At 41.8% G+C, this 20,605-nt stretch overlaps 1 protein-coding gene across 2 annotated transcripts in view; it reads right to left on the reverse strand.

The window, feature by feature from the left end:
- Positions 1–20,605, reverse strand: part of ZRANB3 (zinc finger RANBP2-type containing 3) — a 184,146-nt gene that overhangs the window by 141,173 nt on the left and 22,368 nt on the right. For both annotated transcript variants that reach the window (XR_012641407.1, XM_074967266.1), the window contains exon 3: positions 4,079–4,097. Coding sequence is in view for 1 of the 2 variants with exons in the window: in XM_074967266.1 (XP_074823367.1) it covers positions 4,079–4,097 (19 nt within the window). In the remaining variant the exon portion in view is untranslated. The remainder of the gene's footprint in view (positions 1–4,078; positions 4,098–20,605) is intronic.

The following is a 20,605-nucleotide window of genomic DNA, read 5'->3' on the forward strand; positions in this document are numbered from 1 at the left end:
CCTCTCTCTGGCTGCCCAGCTCTGAAACCAGCGCAGAAGTAAGAGTGGCAATACCGCAACCCCCTAAAATAACCTTGCGACCCCCCCTTGCAACTCCCTTTTGGGTCAGGCCTCCCAATTTGAGAAAAGCTGGTCTCCCCCATGAAATCTGTCTAGTGTAGGGTAAAAGCACAAAAGACCAGATTTCACGGTCCGTGACGTGTTTTTCATGGCCATGAACCTGGCAGGGCCCTAGTTATCAATGTAGATTTTTCAGCACTGACCGTAAAAGTAGAACAATAGCTAATCACAGTGCTTTCAGATTGCAAATCTTTCTAGGCAGGAATATTTTTGGTATCTAACTTTCTACACTATTTCAATTTATGGATAATACAAATGGATAATAATTCTCTATTAAATGAAGTATTGAATGCACAATTTATGAAGTGTGTACCCAGGATGAAAAATTAATAGTAGTGTTAATTATAAACATTATTATATTTTAACCGACTGAAGTAGATTGAAATTAAAATTAAATTAATAAGGAATATTATAAACATTTTATCCATATGAAGAACAGTACAACAACTGAAATACAGAGCTATGATTCAGTTCATTATAACTACAGGATAATTAAGACAAATCACAGATAATCCCCTCATTGCAATTTTGAGTTAGTAATCATTTTATTTACAGTAGATGGTGCACATAATCTTAAATAGGCTGAGCACCCCAAAAGAAGTCAATAAAAAGATAAATACAGAGGACGAGGTGAGCGAGTCAACTGGTTCACAGCCTAAAGAAGAAAATCATCACTGAGAGATAAAATACTGAGCTACAGGTAAAGAAGAAACTGATATGTTTAAAATAATATAGCAACTTCAAAATATATTTCTTAAAATGGTTTCTTCTTCAGTTTTTATCGACCAGTAGTACTTAATTCAACATGCCAAAAAAACAAAACAAACCAAAAACCACACACAAGCCTCAAACCACTTTTTAACCTGGAAGACTAGTTTCTATAGACTCTGATTCATGCATCTTGAATTCTAAATGGTTTTGGACCTGGTTATCGGATCGCCTCTTCCCAGAAAACAAGGTTGCAGTTGAGATTAGTAGAAGTGCTTGAGCTGGAGCTCCCTCAATATAAAGGAGGAGGAGCTGTTGAGAGGAAACTCACTCTGCGAAGTACATTCTGGATCCAAAAGGCCACAGAACCCTATGGGCCCCTGACTCACTTTGCCTTGACACTATATGGTACTTTGGTTACACAGCACAGTCAAAGGTACCATGCTGTATCATACAAAGAATTTACATTTCCCTAAGAAGTCAAAGAATCATTGTTTCATTCTCTGAGAATCATGTATTACTTTATTAAGTACACTTGCGCTGTTGCATTGCATAGATTCACATTTGCAACTATCTGTTTAAAACAGGTTTCAGAGTAGCAGCTGTGTTAGTCTGTATCCGCAAAAAGAAAAGGAGGACTTGTGGCACCTTAGAGACTAACAAATTTATTTGAGCGTTAGCTTTCGTGAGCTACTGCTCACTTCATCGGATGCATTCAGTGGAAAATAGAGTGGGGAGATTTATATACACAGAGAACATGAAACAATGGGTGTTACCATACACACTGTAACGAGAGTGATCATGGGTAGCATATAGAATACCCATGGTCAGAGTTCCAGGGGTGTGTCCGTGCGGATTTGTTCTTCTGCTTTTTCAGGGAGTTTCTTGACTACACCATTTGCTCAAGAAACTTCCTGAAAAAGCACAAGAACAAATCTGCACAGACACACCCCTGGAACCCCGACCAGAGGTATTCTATCTGCTACCCAAGATCCATAAATCTGGAAATCCTGGACGCCCCATCATCTCAGGCATTGGCACCCTGACAGCAGGATTGTCTGGCTATGTAGACTCCCTCCTCAGGCCCTACGCTACCAGCACTCCCAGCTATCTTCGAGACACCACTGACTTCCTGAGGAAAATACAATCCATCGGTGATCTTCCTGAAAACACCATCCTAGCCACTATGGATGTAGAAGCCCTCTACACCAACATTCCACATAAAGATGGACTACAAGCCGTCAGAAACAGTATCCCCAATAATGTCACGGCAAACCTGGTGGCTGAACTTTGTGACTTTGTCCTCACCCATAACTATTTCACATTTGGGGAAAATGTATACCTTCAAATCAGCGGCACTGCCATGGGTACCCGCATGGCCCCACAGTATGCCAACATTTTTATGGCTGACTTAGAACAACGCTTCCTCAGCTCTTGTCCCCTAATGCCCCTACTCTACTTGCGCTACATTGATGACATCTTCATCATCTGGACCCATGGAAAAGAAGCCCTTGAGGTATTCCACCATGATTTCAACAATTTCCGTCCCACCATCAATCTCAGCCTGGACCAGTCCACACAAGAGATCCACATCCTGGACACTACAGTGCTAAGAAGCGATGGTCAAATAAACACCACCCTATACTGGAAACCTACTGACCACTATGCCTACCTACATGCCTCCAGCTTTCATCCAGAGCACACCACACGATCCATTGTCTATAGCCAAGCTCTACGATACAACCGCATTTGCTCCAACCCCTCAGACAGAGACAAACACCTACAAGATCTCTATCAAGCGTTCTTACAACTACAGTACCCACCTGCTGAAGTGAAGAAACAGACTGACAGAGCCAGAAGAGTACCCAGAACTCACCGACTACAGGACAGGCCCAACAAAGAAAATAACAGAACGCCACTAGCCGTCACCTTCAGCCCCCAACTAAAACCTCTCCAACGCATCGTCAAGGATCTACAACCTATCCTGAAGGACGACCCATCACTCTCGCAGATCTTGGGAGACAGGCCAGTCCTTGCTTACAGACAGCCCCCCAACCTGAAGCAAATACTCACCAGCAACCACACACCACACAACAGAACCACTAACCCAGGAACCTATCCTTGCAACAAAGCCCGTTGCCAACTGTGTCCACATATCTATTCAGGGGACACCATCATAGGGCTTAATCACATCAGCCACACTATCAGAAGCTCGTTCACCTGCACATCTACCAATGTGATATTTGCCATCATGTGCCAGCAATGCCCCTCTGCCATGTACATTGGTCAAACTGGACAGCCTCTACATAAAAGAATAAATGGACACAAATCAGACGTCAAGAATTATAACATTCAAAAACCAGTTGGAGAAGACTTCAATCTCTTTGGTCACTCGATTACAGACCTAAAAGTGGCAATTCTTCAACAAAAAAACTTCAAAAACAGACTCCAACGAGAGACTGCTGAATTGGAATTAATTTGCAAACTGAATACAATTAACTTAGGATTGAATAAAGACTGGGAATGGAGGGGTCATTACACAAAGTAAAACTATTTCCCCATGTTTATTCCACCCCCCCACCCCCGCTGTTCCTCAGACGTTCTTGTCAACTGCTGGAAATGGGCCACCTTGATTATCACTACAAAAAGCCCCCCCCCGCCCCCTGCTGGTAATAGCTCACCTTAAGTGATCACTCTCATTACAGTGTGTATGGTAACACCCATTGTTTCATGTTCTCTATGTATATAAATCTCCCCACTATATTTTCCACTGAATGCATCTGATGAAGTGAGCTGTAGCTTACGAAAGCTTATGCTCAAATAAATTTGTTAGTCTCTAAGGTGCCACAAGTCCTCCTTTTCTTTTTGTTTAAAACAGGTGTCACTTCAGTTTAAGATTGCTATTTTTAAGCCACAAATAAATAATCTACACAGCGACAGAATTCTTAAAACTACTGCATAAGTAAAGTTACTATTTTAAGGATTTTTCAGGAGAGGAGCTTTAACATCCATAATAAGCAATTAAAATTGATCTTTAAAAACAAGTTGTTCAAATCTGCTTTTAAACCAGGCAGTCACAATCTCAACTTTCACTTCCTTACTTAGATAGCTTCATTGAATCTAATGAGCATTATAATAATGCCTCTCTCATTCCTAGCCCACCCCTCCCCTTCCCCCCAAAAAGAGACATTCTTAACAAAGTCAACAGTAATATAAATGATATTAGATAGGAAGATGGAAAATAACTTACCTCATCAGCTATCATACACCTAGATGCAAAAAAGGGAAATGTTTCAGTAAATGCAACAGATAAAATAATTAAAATTGCATTTATCTACAGATTCATTTTAATGATTAAAACACAGACTAATAGCTTGATAGATTAAGAACAAAAGCTAGTTTTATTGTCATCTGCATTATGATTGAAACTCACCAGAAATAGATTGAATACTGTTATAAATACTACCAGAATGTTAATTCTTCTAAAAACATATTTATGTTAGAGTTTAGAACAAGGTATTAAATCAGGTCCAATCTAGCATTACATTAAATGTGATATCCATCTACATGTTCAACAGAAGCTTTGTATCTTCTATTGTACCGTTTTTCACAGAGGATGAAGCAATGTTCTCCACCCCTTCAGCTACATATTATATATCTAGCTGTCAGAAAAATCAGATAGCTGTGAATAGGAGTAATTACTTGTTCTGAAATTTCCTCCAGCCACTTTTACAGTAGAAACAGAAATTGACTTCTACTTTCATCTTCCACAAACAAATCTTATCTTTATACATGTTATAATGTATATCAACTGGAATTTTTCCATTTCAGAATTAATCCATCTAGTGTTATTCTCAGTAAGACCAGTACTAGCTTCCAGATTGCAGTGAGAAACAGTACATCCTACAATATTTGTTCGGAATATATGCATGTTGTTGCAATCCCAGGTTGTGTGTGACAGTACACAGCAATTCCAGATTTTGAGACATATAGTACAAAATAATGAATGATAAAATTACAGCTATTTCATATTGCTCTCAATTGACACATTGGCCAATGTCCTTAACTGCCTCTACCCATCATGTTTGACAGAGATGTCTGATGTTAGTTACTTCACTAAACTGATTGTTTGTTTGCTTATAATATTAAATGATATACTACTATTAGGACTGGTTTCAGAGTAACAGCCGTGTTAGTCTGTATTCGTAAAAAGAAAAAAGAAAAGGAGTACTTGTGGCACCTTAGAGACTAACCAGTTTATCTGAGCATGAGCTTTCGTGAGCTACAGCTCACTTCATCGGATGCATAGCATATCGTGGAAACTGCAGAAGACATTATATACACACAGAGACCATGAAACAAAACTTCCTCCCACCCCACTGTCCTGCTGCTAACAGCTTATCTAAAGTGATCATCAAGGAAGGCCATTTCCAGCACAAATCCAGGTTTTCTCACACCACACGATCCATTGTCTATAGCCAAGCTCTACGATACAACCGCATTTGCTCCAACCCCTCAGACAGAGACAAACACCTACAAGATCTCTATCAAGCATTCTTACAACTACAATACCCACCTGCGGAAGTGAAGAAACAGATTGATAGAGCCAGAAGAGTTCCCAGAAGTCACCTACTACAGGACAGGCCTAACAAAGAAAATAACAGAACGCCACTAGCCGTCACCTTCAGCCCCCAACTAAAACCCCTCCAACGCATTATTAAGGATCTACAACCTATCCTGAAGGATGACCCAACACTCTCACAAATCTTGGGAGAAAGGCCAGTCCTTGCCTACAGACAGCCCCCCAACCTGAAGCGAATACTCACCAACAACCACATACCACACAACAGAACCACTAACCCAGGAACCTATCCTTGCAACAAAGCCCGTTGCCAACTGTGCCCACATATCTATTCAGGGAACACCATCACAGGGCCTAACAACATCAGCCACACTATCAGAGGCTCGTTCACCTGCACATCCACCAATGTGATATATGCCATCATGTGCCAGCAATGCCCCTCTGCCATGTACATTGGTCAAACTGGACAGTCTCTACGTAAAAGAATAAATGGACACAAATCAGATGTTAAGAATTATAACATTCATAAACCAGTCGGAGAACACTTCAATCTCTCTGGTCACGCAATCACAGACATGAGGGTCGCTATCTTAAAGCAAAAAAACTTCAAATCCAGACTCCAGCGAGAAACTGCTGAATTGGAATTCATTTGCAAATTGGATACTATTAATTTGGGCTTGAATAGAGACTGGGAGTGGCTAAGTCATTATGCAAGGTAGCCTATCTCCCCTTGTTTTTTTCCTACAAACCCCCCCCCCCCCCCCAAGACGTTCTGGTTAAACTTGGATTATTGCTGTGCACATTGTAAGATGAGCTATTGCCAGCAGGAGAGTGAGTTTGTGTGTGTGGTTTTTGGAGGGGTGTGTGTGTGTGGGGGGGGGGGGTGAGAAAACCTGGATTAGTGCTGGAAATGACCCACCTTGATTATCATGCGCATTATAAAGAGAGGTTTCAAAGAGGGATGGGCTATTACCAGCAGGAGAGTGAGTTTGTATGTGTGTCTGTGGGGGGGGGGGGGGGGAAGGGTGAGAAAACCTGGATTTGTGCTGGAAATGGCCTTCCTTGATGATCACTTTAGATAAGCTGTTAGCAGCAGGACAGTGGGGTGGGAGGAAGTTTTGTTTCATGGTCTCTGTGTGTATATAATGTCTTCTGCAGTTTCCACGATATGCTATGCATCCGATGAAGTGAGCTGTAGCTCACGAAAGCTCATGCTCAAATAAACTGGTTAGTCTCTAAGGTGCCACAAGTACTCCTTTTCTTTTTTCTTTTTACTATTAGGACTGTGTCCATATATAATTTAGATACCTGTCTTGGAATGTCCACTCCCTATGTGCCTGCCAAGCACGGGGGGACTAAGATAACTAAATTCTGCAAAATTAAATTTCATTTAACAAGTAAAAATAAGTCACGGAGGCAGAGATAACTTTCAGATGTGATGAAATACAGCTGCATCTTTTCAAGACTGGAGACAGATTGCCCCAGCATCTCTGTGGATTCTCAGGGTTTTTCCAAGCCACAGAATGAAATTAACACTGGTCAGTTTCACAGTTCACTATTGTGAACCATGTTTGAAAATAAACAAGAATTCTATCAGTTTCACATGGTTGTTGTAAAATACTATGAGCAGTTGCAAAGGAAGGCACTGGAGCTGAAACAAAAGTCTAAGGAGGACTCTTTACTTTCTTAGTTTACTTAGGGCTTGCCTACACTTAAAATGCTACAGTTCAGACACTACCTACCCTGATGAGAAGGATTCTCCCATCTGCACAGGTAATCCACCTCCCCAAGAGGTGGTAACTAGGTCAATGGAAGAATTCTTCCGTGGACCTTGCACTATCTACATGGAGACTAAGGTCAGTTTAACAATGCCGACCAGGGGTATGGATTTTTCATACCCCTGACTAATGCAGTTAAACTGATCTAATTTTCTAGTGTAGAACAGGCCTTAGGTTCTCTCACAACAGCTAACAGGAGGGGGAGAGTGTCCTGGAAACTATCCCCTCCCTCCATCTTCATAATAAAATTCCAGGATTGTCACTCTGAAACCTAAAATGTCTGCTGAGTCAGTGTGAAGCAATGGAAACAGCTACAAGCATGGGTGAGAGTTCTTGTTATTTAGAATATCACCAGGTTCAATATTCACTGGAATTTGTGGTCTGTTACCACCCAATTTTTAAGTTCTCAGCCATTTTCAACTTTTTTACACTTTACGAATTACATCTGTGTGACAAATATGGGTTTTCATCTTGTATATGTGTAATAATCAGGAGACTGGTTTCAGAGGGGTAGCCATGTTAGTCTGTATCAGTAAAAACAACGAGGAGTCCTTGTGGCACCTTAGAGACTAACAAATTTATTTGGGCATAAGCTTTTGTGGGATATAACCCACTTCATCAGATGCAGGTGGAAAATACAGTAAGCAGGTATAAATATACAGCACATGAAAAGATGGGAGTTGCCTTACCAAGTGGGGGGTCAGTGCCAATTCAGTTTAGGGTGGAGGTAGCCCATTCCCAACAGTTGAAAAGAAGGGGTGAATATCAACAGAGGGAAAATTACTTTTGTAGTGCTAACGAGGCCAATTCAATCAAAGTGGATGCGGCCCATTCCCAACAGTTGACAAGAAGGTGTGAGTATCAACAGAGGGAAAAATTATTTTTTGTAGTGACCCAGCCACTCCCAATCTTTATTCAGGCCTAATTTGATGGTGTCAAGTTTGCAAATTAATACCAGTTCTGCAGTTTCTCGCTGAAGTCTGTTTTTGAAGTTTTGTTGTTGAAGAATGGCGACTTAAGTCTGTTATTGAGTGTCCAGAGAGACTGAAGTGCTCTCTTAATGATTTTTGAATGTTACAATTCTTGATGTCTGATTTGTGTCCATTTATTCTTTTGCATAGAGACTGTCTGCTCTGCCAATGTACATGGCAGAGGGGCATTGCTGGCACATGATGGCATATATCACATTGGTAGATGTGCAGGTGAACGAGCCCTTGATGGTGTGGCTGATGTGGTTGGGTCCTATAATGGTGTCACTTGAATAGATATACAGACAGAGTTGGCAATGGGTTTGTTGCAGGGGTTGGTCAGAAGACTCTTTACACAAGGGAGAAGAGACAAACTTTCTGCCCTGCAGAAGCACTGAAGGTGGTGGAGCTTTCGATTTATCGAAACACCTCTGCACCACAGATCAGTCTGAAAGATGAAGCCCCCAAGCAGGCTCTGCAGCAACATCCTGGTATAAAGATCAGCACACTCTGAATTCCTAGAAGCTATTAGGATTAGGGATGTAAAATATTAAGCAGTTAAACGATTACCCGGTAAACATCAGTCTTACTGTTAACCCACCCTAACCGTTAACCCACAGCCCCGTGCCAGCTGGCCAGAGCAGCCCCAGCCCCATTCTCTTTAATCAGTTAACCAATTAAATTACAATTTTAATTGTTTAAATGGTTAACTTTTTAAACAATATTTACATCCCTAATTAGGATTGACAAATAGTTGCACCTGGACCTCAGTGGTGGGGCCTCTGACCTTTGGGCTTTTGTTATCTGACAATTAGATTTGGTTGTCCAACTAATATATAGTTAGTAAATTTTTCAGGCACTGTGTGTAATTTTAGGGTTTTTAAAAGTGAACTGAACCACACACCCCAGAAATTCCAAGTAGCATGCTAATGATACTCACATGGGTCATAGGCAGAGCTGGAACCTAGTGCCAAGCTACTCCCTAGGCCCCCTTTGTCCCAGCTGTTCTTCCCTCTGCATTTTAACTGTGCAGCTCCCTCCTCCATGCTGCCTGGTTGAACACTGAGGGCACAGGAGAGACAGGCTGCCTGCTCACAGGTCTGGTGCCTGATTCCAGACTGACTCAAAGCAGCAATTGCAGGGAAAGTTTTGTACAGCATCCGGCAGCCCTAGGCTGTAGCATGCCCAATGGGGACAGACCCTTTGGGGAATTTAACTGCCAATCTCTAGCCAGTCTGTATTGAGCATGTGTAAACTGTGATTTTTTCAAAGGGTTATAATTGAGCCAAATTGGTCAGATTTTCATGGCAATGGCAAAAGGCATATTATCTCTGATGCAAAGGCTACTCTTCTGTAAAATGTAAGCCACTGTTCCAACTTCTGGGGGTGCTAGAGATTTCCAAAGAAAAAACTGACACTTTTTTTTTTTTTTTTTTTAAACCATGAGGAAAACATACTTTTCCCTCGCCTTGCTCTCAGAAATGGCTAAAACCATGTTGGATGAAAACCTTCCCCCTCTTACCCCCCATCCTCAAAATCAAACAAACAGCTAGAAGACACCCCATCTGGAAAATTTCAGCCTGAACAGTTAAAGGTTGTCAGAGTTGTATGTAATTGAAAACAATCGTATAATGGGAACTGTTGGGTAACATTAATAGGTGGTGCTGTTAACCCCGCTTATAATGCATATACACACAAAACTTGTTGATAGATTATAACCCAAAGTTTCAATTCAGTTCCTGGTTCCATTTCCAGTAACTGATGCCTACACACTGGTAAATGTGTGTCTAATACTTGATATCAAGTTTTAGAAAGTTTACGTTTTCTAAGGAAATCTCCCATATTACTACACTCTCCTGATTTGGAACTCAGGAGTATTAATTAAGAGGGTATTGATTCTATACAAAGATGCGTATCCACTCGGGTTGCCAACTCTGACTGAAGCTATTCCGGGAGATATTTTTTTCCCCAACATGACGTAATGTCATTTTCTTTAAATATCCTATTAAAACCTCCTGGGTTGCTTTCAACAGTCACCAGGAGATCAATGCCAATTCTGGGAGACTCCAGGCCAATCTTGGAGAATTGGCAACCCTAGTAGCCACACTATTTTTTTATTTTTGTGTTTCATATTTGAATGCAATACTCAGGGCTTGTCTACACAGTATTGGCAAAATGTACTAGAGCACTTTACAAATCACACCTCTCTAACAGCCCCACATAAACTCTGCTGGCATGCTTTAAAATGGTACCTAGTTTGTGTTAAAGGCCAGCAAGATCTATATGGGGTAGTTATAGCACTTTCCAAAGCACACCCCTCTAATGCACTTTGCCAGTTCAGACAAGCCCTCAGAAGGATTTTTGAATATTCTTCATGTGCACATATCATAAGCAATCTTGAGGCTCAGAATGAATGTTGAATGCACTATTGAGAAATATGCACATTCTATACTATGATATTGAAACCCTCTTTTTAAAATGCAAACCTAGTCTTAAGTGTCAGGTAAAAATAAGAAAGGTACTCCTTGAGGGAACTGGCATCAGAAGCACATTCTTTCTGCACATGAAACAGTCACCATTCTACCTTTAAACGATTAATGATCCTGGCAGTCCCACTGACTTACAAGTTTCTTTAATGCACAATAAGATGCACCCTGCCAATGTAGAATTCAGCTCTATTACTTTTCTTAGAGCCATCAACAGAAATATATTGTCTAAGCAGTGTTTAAAGATTTTTCATGTTGAGCAAGCAATATACCAGTCATAGCTTTGGAAAAAATTTGATTTTAACTGCTGGACATGTCTACGGGCCTTAAAGATTTTTCATTTTATACATTAAATATAGAGTAACAAAAACTGAGGCTAGGAGAGAATCTTTTGTTTTAACAGAAGTTCACTGTCTGCCCAATAGTGTGTTTAATATGCACTTAGAAAGCATGTTTATTTGCTTGTCAGCTAATACACAGTTCTATCTTAATGTTAACATCAGTTCAGTTTTCATTCACTTAAAAATTAGTGATTAATGTTGTCCATGTCATATTGATTGTTAACTGCTTGGACTGAAGTTTATGTAGTTTGACCATAGGATTTATAAAGTAAATCTTCATTTTAATAACTTCTTTCCAAAATTGCTTCTGTACATTAATCATCCATGTATAAGACCAGTACACACATTCTAATTAATTCTCATGCTGCGGCAGTCTCTGTTGGGCAACTCTGATTTTTTTTTTTTATACTGACTACATGGATTCAGAAAATGAGCAAAACAATTAGTTGCAGAACAAACATGCATTCTGAAACAACTAGCCATTTCAAATCTCAGTGAACAATATCTTGCACCTATATAGTATATTTCATTGTAAAAGATATCAAAAAACTTTATAACCCACATACACCAGGAGAGGAATGATCCACTAATTAACAGTGGAATCTAGAGCAGAACAAGACACGTGTTTATGAATGCACAGTAGTGCTACACAACAGAACAACAGAATTTAGCTAATAATCTGCATTAATGATTCAGTACAGTTTATCAACTCTTATGAATTACTAACCAAATGTAATAAAGAAAATTTATGATACTACATCACAAAACTGTTCCTCACCCATTTATGCTGACAAGTGCAGTATAGTAATTTTACAATACTCCACAGTATAGTATTCAGAGTAACAGCCGTGTTAGTCTGTATTCGCAAAAAGAAAAGGAGGACTTGTGGCACCTTAGAGACTAACCAATTTATTTGAGCATAAGCTTTCGTGAGCTACAGCTCACTTCATCGGATGCATACTGTGGAAAGTATAGAAGACGTTTTTATACACACAAAGCATGAAAAAATGGGTGTTTACCACTACAAAAGGTTTTCTCTCCCCCCACCCCACTCTCCTGCTGGTAACAGCCTATCTAAAGTGATCACTCTCCTTACAATGTGTATGATAATCAAGTTGGGACATTTCCAGCACAAATCCAGGTTTTCTCCCCCCCCCCCCAAACCCACTCTCCTGTTGGTAATAGCTTATCTAAAGTGATCACTCTCCTTACAATGTGTATGATAATCAATGTGCATGATAGCCACACTATCAGAGGCTCGTTCACCTGCACATCCACCAATGTGATATATGCCATCATGTGCCAGCAATGCCCCTCTGCCATGTACATTGGTCAAACTGGACAGTCTCTACGTAAAAGAATAAATGGACACAAATCAGATGTCAAGAATTATAACATTCATAAACCAGTCGGAGAACACTTCAATCTCTCTGGTCACGCGATTACAGACATGAAAGTTGCGATATTATAACAAAAAAACTTCAAAACCAGACTCCAGCGAGAGACTGTTGAATTGGAATTCATTTGCAAATTGGATACAATTAACTTAGGCTTGAATAGAGACTGGGAGTGGCTAAGTCATTATGCAAGGTAACCTATTTCCCCTTGTTTTTTCCTACCCCCCCTCCGCTGACGTTCTTGTTAAACCCTGGATTTGTCCTGGAAAAGGCCCACCTTGATTATCATACACATTGTAAGGAGAGTGATCACTTTAGATAAGCTATTACCAGCAGGAGAGTGGGGTGGGGGGAGAGAAAACCTTTTGTAGTGGTAAACACCCATTTTTTCATGCTTTGTGTGTATAAAAAGATCTTCTATACTTTCCACAGTATGCATCCGATGAAGTGAGCTGTAGCTCACGAAAGCTTATGCTCAAATAAATTGGTTAGTCTCTAAGGTGCCACAAGTACTCCTTTTCTTTTCACAGTATAGTAGACACTATACTAGAAATGTTAGGGTAATGAAATTTTAGTAATGCAGTGTTAATAATACGAGACCTCTGTATAGCATATTTAATAGCATAGCATGAGACACCGGTAAGGACCACAGGTTTCTGGAGCAAATGTTCCTTAATCCCGTCTTCTCCAGTGTAGGGTTTGTATAACCTATCATACAGGCCTCATACAGAATCCTGCTGCAAATGTTTGTGGTTTTACCATGACATATTCCTATTTTGCTAAAGCTCTTTCTCTCTCTTTTTGTGTCTCTCTCTTTTTTTAATGTCACGTGTAATTTGGTTTTGTCCTCCTGTGTTTGCGCTAGCAATCTACTTTTGGAGTCATCTGCATATTTGACCAAAGACACACTGGCCGAAGAATAGCACGAACCTGGTGTACAAGAGTGCTTCTCTAAACCCTGGTTAATGGCTCAGAAAAGTGTTTAAATCCCTGAGTGCTGCATTAGGCTACAAATAACAGGATGCATCACTGCTTGAATATGAACAGGTGCAGATCCACAAGTCACCAGTAGGTTGCTGATTTTGAAAACTACAGTAGAATCTCAGAGTTATGAACACCAGAGTTACGAACTGACTGGTCAACCACACACCTCATTTGGAACTGGAAGTATGCAATCAGGCAGCAGCAGAGACCATTTTTTTTAAAAAGGCAAATACAGTACAGTACTGTATTAAATGTAAACTACTAAAAAAATAAAGGGAAAGTTTAAAAAAAGATTTGACAAGATAAGGAAACTGTTTCTGTGCTTGTTTCATTTAAATTAAGATGGTTAAAAAGCAGCATTTTTCTTCTGCATAGTAAAGTTTCAAACCTCTATTAAGTCAATGTTCAGGTGTAAACTTTTTGAAAGAACAACCATAACATTTTGTTCAGAGAGTTACGAAGATTTCAGAGTTATGAACAACCTCCATTCCTGAGGGTGTTTATAACTCTGAGATTCTACTGTAGTCTGAAAACTGCTGATTTAGGCTCAATCTTAAATTGAAGTTTTGATCTGACACTTCAGATGAGATTCTAAAAGAGAGAGGAAAATAGATAACCATATATTATGAGAAATCTAACTTTCTAGCATTGAACTAATAAAAGATTGGGAACAGAATATATTTTGATTAGATCACAGCTAAAAATAATTTAAAGCAGGCGTTCTCACCTTTTTTCTTTTTGAGGCCCCAGTCAACATTCTATAAACACCTCCATGACCCACGTGTGACACAACAACTGTTTTTTCTGCATATTTTGCCAGGGCCAGCATTATGGGGTAGCAAACAGGGCAACTGCCTGGGGCCCCACACCACACGGGGCCCCCATGAAGCTACATTGCTCAGTCTTCGACTTCAACCCTGGATGATGGGCCCCAGGGCTTCAGACCCATGCAGTGGGGCTTTGGCTTTCCGCTCTGGGCCAGAGCAAGTCTAATGCTGGGCCTGCTTGATGGACCCGCTGAAGCCTGCTTGCAGCCCCTCAGGGGGTCCCAGATAAAGGATTCAACCCCAATACACTGTTCATTGTTCCACAATCAGAATTTTAAATTTGTGCACAGCTAATATAGCAACAACAGTCTGAGATCTCTAGATCTGAGAATTGATTTTGTCCAGTAGAGTCTGGGACAAGGAAAGTTAAGCCATGCTGTGGAAGTCATGTATACTGAATGCTTTGTACTGAAACTCCTCCAATTTATGATCACTTGGAGTGATATTGGAAAATATAGCCACTCACCTGTCATTGTAGACTGAATATATAGCATTCATAAGACACACAAATCATAGCTTTATGACTTAAAGACCTCTATTTAGTATTACATAATCTTTTTAAAGGGAAATCTCTGTTTAAGCTAAAAGCTTTCACTTCACTATCTCCTACGTTAATGTATTCAGACTAGCTGCCAACACTAGAATCAAAATTTCATGCTAAACAGGAGAAACAGATCTTCATATACATGTGAAGGTACAAATCTGTATTTCTAGTTCACATATTTTGACTGCAAGAAGACAGACTTCTTGTTCTTTGAAGTTCAATTAGTCATTTCCTCTGCACTGGTAGTTACTCAATCCAGGCTTCATCATTCATATCCCATCTGTTCATATGACACCTTAGTAATAACGATATCCAAGAATGCAAATCCAAGCTATGAGTCACTCAGTTTCATATCCTGTTATAGGATCAGCCCACATGACCAAAAGTTTCAGGAAAGTAGGAAGAACAATATTAGATGTCTTGGACACACATCTTCTTTAGTAATACAGTCCAACCATTTTGAGAACATTATGGTCAATGATAAATAACTTCAGTGTCTTTTAAGAAAAAAAGGAAGATTTTTTTATTATTATTTTTAAGGCTGTATCTGCTTTCATAGAGATTCAGTGACTAGTGCTGGAATCTCTGTGCACGTGTCTGAGAAGTTGGCTGTTATTCCAACAACAAGCATTAGAATCTCACTCCAACCTACTGCACATGCTGGTGTACCATTGTAATGGTAGGATAAGCAATGGCTCCATACACAGTGATGTCACTCAGGAGTTCAGTTAGTAAAAGAAGGCATGCAGAGTGATTTGGGGGACAACGGTGTTATTTTTGTTTAATGTGTTTACTTTAGAATAATAAAGCAAAGTCTGAAGTCCACCATTAAAATACAGACACCAAAAGTTAAAAAGGAAGATCTGCCTGATCAGGTAGCATGGCAAGTGTACATGTATGTGGGGAAAAGAGAGAGGTGCACAAGGACATTGAAGTCTCAAGTGCATACATAGGTACTATAACTAAGGTTAATCTCTCTCCTCACAAACTCATTTAAATGTTTCCTTCCCTTAAGGTTTCTCTAAGCTCCATCACTGTGCATTTGAAACCCTGCTCTAAATACATACGACAATATAGTTTAAGGGGTCATGCTAAACCACATGGACCAGCGCCCTTATTGGGCTATGAAACCAGATAATCCAGGATTATCTTGCAATACTAAAAAGGTCTCTTACGAACTTTAAGAATGTCATGCTTTCTTGCCAACTAGAGAGAGATTACTCTCCCAACACAGGCATCTGGTGTCCCTTTTCATAGTATCATTCTTAGATTCCATGATCCTAAGGTAGGAACCTTGTCTACTTTCATGCTCTGTATGATGCTCTAGCACATTACAAGTGCTTAAATATTTCTAATTATATGGTTTCTTAGGAGAAGACAGACACCCTCTAGAATCAGGGTGATCCTGTGAATGACTTATCAACCTACAAAGGCCAAAAACAGGACTTTACATGAGCATGGAATCATGAATTTTCCCCTACCCAAGTGGAAGAATGCCACACAATTTACAAAATATACCTTTCATCAATTTATCTCCAGAAGCAGACTGAAGACTTGTCTTCACTGCATTGTGAGCAGGAGCTATAACTCAAGTTTTCCCCCTAACCCAACTCTCATCCACACACAAAAATCTCTAGCATGAGTCTAGTGGTGCTGAAAGCTCAAGCTAGCTGGCCTGCCAGGGGATATGGTTGAAGCTTGAGGACTGCTGATATAATGTAGTAGGGATGCAGTAATTCTCCATCTGCTAATCCAATCATTCTGTGTTGCTTGAGTGTCGTTTCAGAGCGTGGTTGCTGTCACACAAGCTAGGCTTGTTGAGTGGAGTAAGTCACATGTACTAACGGTTGAAACACTAAGCAAAGTTGCACATTTTTAGCTGTGCTGGCCTGTGTATGGAGACTATATTTCAAAATAGAGATGGCCCACCTTTCCGCAGGCAGAGTACACCACACTATTTGTAAGTTTAGAGCTCTGGGAGTTCCCTTGAGAAGAAAGAACAGAAGAAATGGGAAGGCAGGAAGACACACAGAAAAAAGAGGAATGTTCACATTAAAATAGTAAAGCCCTAAAATAAAGTTTCATTTGTAGTGGAAATCAGAGTACATAAATTTATTAAAATTAAGATGTCCATATTTTAGAATTACCCCTTACATGCTATAGTGATCCGGTAGATTAACAGTAAGGGGTCCTTCAGACATTTTAATCTGGCCCTTGAGCTCCTGCTGGGGAGCGGGGTCGGGGGCTTGCCCTGCTCCACGTGTGCCATGGCTGTGTGCGGCTCCTGGAAGCAGCAGCTGTTCCCCCTTCAGCTCCTACGCGTAGGGGCAGCCAGAAGGCTCCGCACGCTGCCCCCGCCCCAAGTGCTGCCCCCGCAGCATCCAGTGGCCAGAAACTGCAGCCAATGGGAGCTACAGGGATGGCACCTGCAGACAGTACAGCGCGCAGAACCACCTGGCCACGCTTCCGCACAGGAGCCGGAGCGGCGACATACCACTGCTTCCAGGAGCTGCTTGAGGGAAGTACCGCCCGGAGCCTGCACCCCTGACCCCCTCCCGTACCCCAACCCCCTTCCCTGATCTCCCTCCCACCCTCCAAACCTCTCAGTCCCAGCCTGGAGCACTCTCCTGTACTCCCAACCTCTCATCCCCAGTCCCACCCCAGAGCCTGCATCCCCAGCCATAGCCCTCACCCTCACCCCCCAACCCCAACCCGGAGCCCCCTCCTGCACCCTGAACTCCTCACTTCTGGCCCCACCCCAGAGCCCTTACCCCCCTCCTGCACTCCAACCCCCAATTTTGTGAGCATTCATGGCCCGCCATACAATTTCCATACCTAGATGTGGCCCTCGGGCAAAAAGTTTGCCCACCCCTGTCCTACAGCCTTATTGCATTATAATATGGCTCAGTGGGGAAGGAAATGAGAATTTCATGCTCATATTTTCTTTGTATATGTAACAGAGTAGTCTATCCCCTTTAGAAACAGTTGTAGTCCAGTGTTAGCCAGTCCTGCTGCAAGACTCTGAGCCTGTAAGACCAGGTATTTTGGGTGTTGAATTCCCCTAGAAGGATCACGTGACCAAGCTGAAGCAAACCCTGATGGGAAATGGGGAGAGGGAAAGTCAGTTGACAGTCATGTGACAAGGCTATAGGATAAAAGGGGAGCATGTAGCTTAATTTGAAGAGCCAAGAAGATGGCAGCATGCCAGGATTTAGGCTGTTCCCTGTGAGGAGTGACCAGAGATGAAAGTAAGCCAGTACGCCCCAGTACGGCATACTGGTAAGAGCCAGTGCACCGTATCGGGACTGGCTTTCCCAGATGGCAATTTAAAGCCCTGGGTTAGTGGTGGCGGGGCTGTGGCAGGGATTTAAAGGGCCCTGGAGCTCCAGCTGCCGCTACCGCCCCAGCCCTTTAAATACTCACTGGAGCCCTGCTACCGAAGCCCTAGGGTAGCGGCGGGGGGCTCCGGAGGGGATTTAAAGGGCCTGGGCGGTAGCAGCTGCTGGAGCCCCAAGCCCTTTAAATCTCCACCTGAGCCCTGCTGCCGAAGCCCTGGGGTAGCGGTGGCAGGGCTCTGGCGGGGATTTAAAGGGCCCCGGAGCTCCAGCTGCCATTACCGCAGCTGGAGTCCTGGGCCCTTTAAATCAAGATTTAAAGGGCCTGGGGATTTAAGGCCCTGCCTCTTCCGGTTAAGGCCGCACCTTTTCCGGTTGAGGCCACGCCCCCTGCTCAGGACTCCAGCGTATCGGTAAGTCCTCTAACTTACTTTCACCCCTGGGAGTGACCTGCACAGAACAGGAAGTGCTGGCAGGCTGTCCAGACACTGAATCCTGGAGAGAACTGGATTGGGCTTGGGATCAACCAAGCAGGTGGTAGGAACAGGGAAGGAATCTACAACCTAGCTCTGCGACCCCAGGGGCAGAAAAGGCCTGAGTATGAAAAGGCAAAGGGAATTATTTCTGAAGTCTTGCTAATCAGGGAAGCAACTGCTGGTACTCAAGGGGGCCAAACCAACTATTTATGTTAAAGAATGGCTTACTACAGCAGACACCAAAAAGGCAATGATATTTTGAAACTCCTGGGCATGTGTGAGTTAACTAGAGACCCAGTAGCCACATTGCCACACTGGACTGTACCTTACAACAGCATACATCAAATGTAGTCTCATAAATGTGAGCACTGTGAAAACAGATTGGGTGGCAAAGATGCCACATACATAGGTATCTTAACATCTGCAGGTTAGTAGGTAGTTATAGGAATTTAACCTATTTACGGCACTCTGGCCTGTTAACGTTATGCCTCAAATGCACACGAGTCTTTTCTTTTCTTTTTTTTTTTTTCCTTAAATAGAGCAGTTTCTGTTTTTGGCACCACACAATGTCTGTCCCTGCAGGTTTACAATCAAAATTACACAATACAGTACAACCTGTATCTAGTTAACTGTACAATTTATCATATTATAAGCATACGAACAATTCTATTGGTGTAGACTTGTAGTCCATCTAGCCCTATCTGACAGCGGCTAGATCCTGATGCAACAGGGGATACTGCGAGAATCCCCATAATATACAACTGCAGAGTAACACACTTATGAAGGAAGTTTCTTTCTAAACCTGGACAGTTAGCTTCTGTCCCCTTGATAAATGAATGTTTATAGCCTTTATCAAGTTTTAACCTAATGTAGCTATTTATACAGCCAAATTAAGCTTCTGATTAATTTTAGTACATTATTTACTGAATTTTTTTTAAAAAAAAATCAAGAGCTTCACGTAACTTTGGGAGAACAGAAGCCCTACACTTGTATGTATTGTGACAAAGTTCCTACTTTACCTTGGTGGGTCTTGCACTTATTGGCGGATTTGCTCGCCTTGGAGCTTCACGGCAGCCCTCAGCTTGGCCGTTTTTCTGAATTCACAGTCCAGGTCGACGACTCCTGTGTCTGACCAAGAGTTGGGAGGATTTGGGGGGAACCCGGGCCCGCCCTCTACTTTGGGTTCCAGCCCAGGGCCCTGTGGACTGCAGCTGTCTAGAGTGCCTCCTGGAACAGCTGTGTGACAGCTACAACTCCCTGGGCTACTTCCCCATGGCCTCCTCCCAACACCTTCTTTATCCTCACCATAGGAGCTTCCTCCTGGTGTCTGATAATGGTTGTACACCTCAGTCCTCCAACAGTCTGCGTTCTCACTCTCAGCTCCTAGTGCCTCTTGCTCCCAGCTCCTCACATGCACACCACAAACTGAAGTGACCTCCTTTTTAAAACCCAGGTGCCCTGATTAGCCTGCCTTAATTGATTCTAGCAGCTTCTTGATTGGCTGCAGGTGTTCTAATGAGCCTGTCTTAATTGTCTCCAGAAGGTTCCTGATTGTTCTGGAACCTTCCCTGTTACCTTACCCAGGGAAAAGGGACCTACTTAGCCTGAGGCTAATATATCTGCCTTCTATTACTCTCCTATAGCCATCTGGCCCGACCCTGTCACAGGATATTTCTGAAAGAAAAGCTGTTAAAGCAAAAGCACTTTAACAAGTTCTAGTAGTAAAGTGATTTTTCACCAAGGTTATGAAAAAATAATGCAGTTTTCTTCAATAAACACAAGCCTTATGCAATCTGTTGGAAACATACTGTACAGAGGAAGCTCACATGTTGCCTTCACTCGTGTGGGTGTCCTGATACTCTTGGGATTCTCACCCACTCATGTGAGTCAGTTTTATATAACACTACAACATATAATTTGCCTCCTACTCACAAGTCAACACTTTAGTACTAATATCTTACCCATGGTTATTTAAAGTATGTGAATTGAATATATTTTTATGTAGAAGTGTGCAAGCAGCCATTACATTTGTGTCAGTAATCACAGTATGCAGTCATAA

This window comes from Natator depressus, chromosome 11 (genome assembly GCF_965152275.1).
Source record: "Natator depressus isolate rNatDep1 chromosome 11, rNatDep2.hap1, whole genome shotgun sequence".
Lineage (NCBI taxonomy): Eukaryota > Metazoa > Chordata > Testudines > Cheloniidae > Natator > Natator depressus.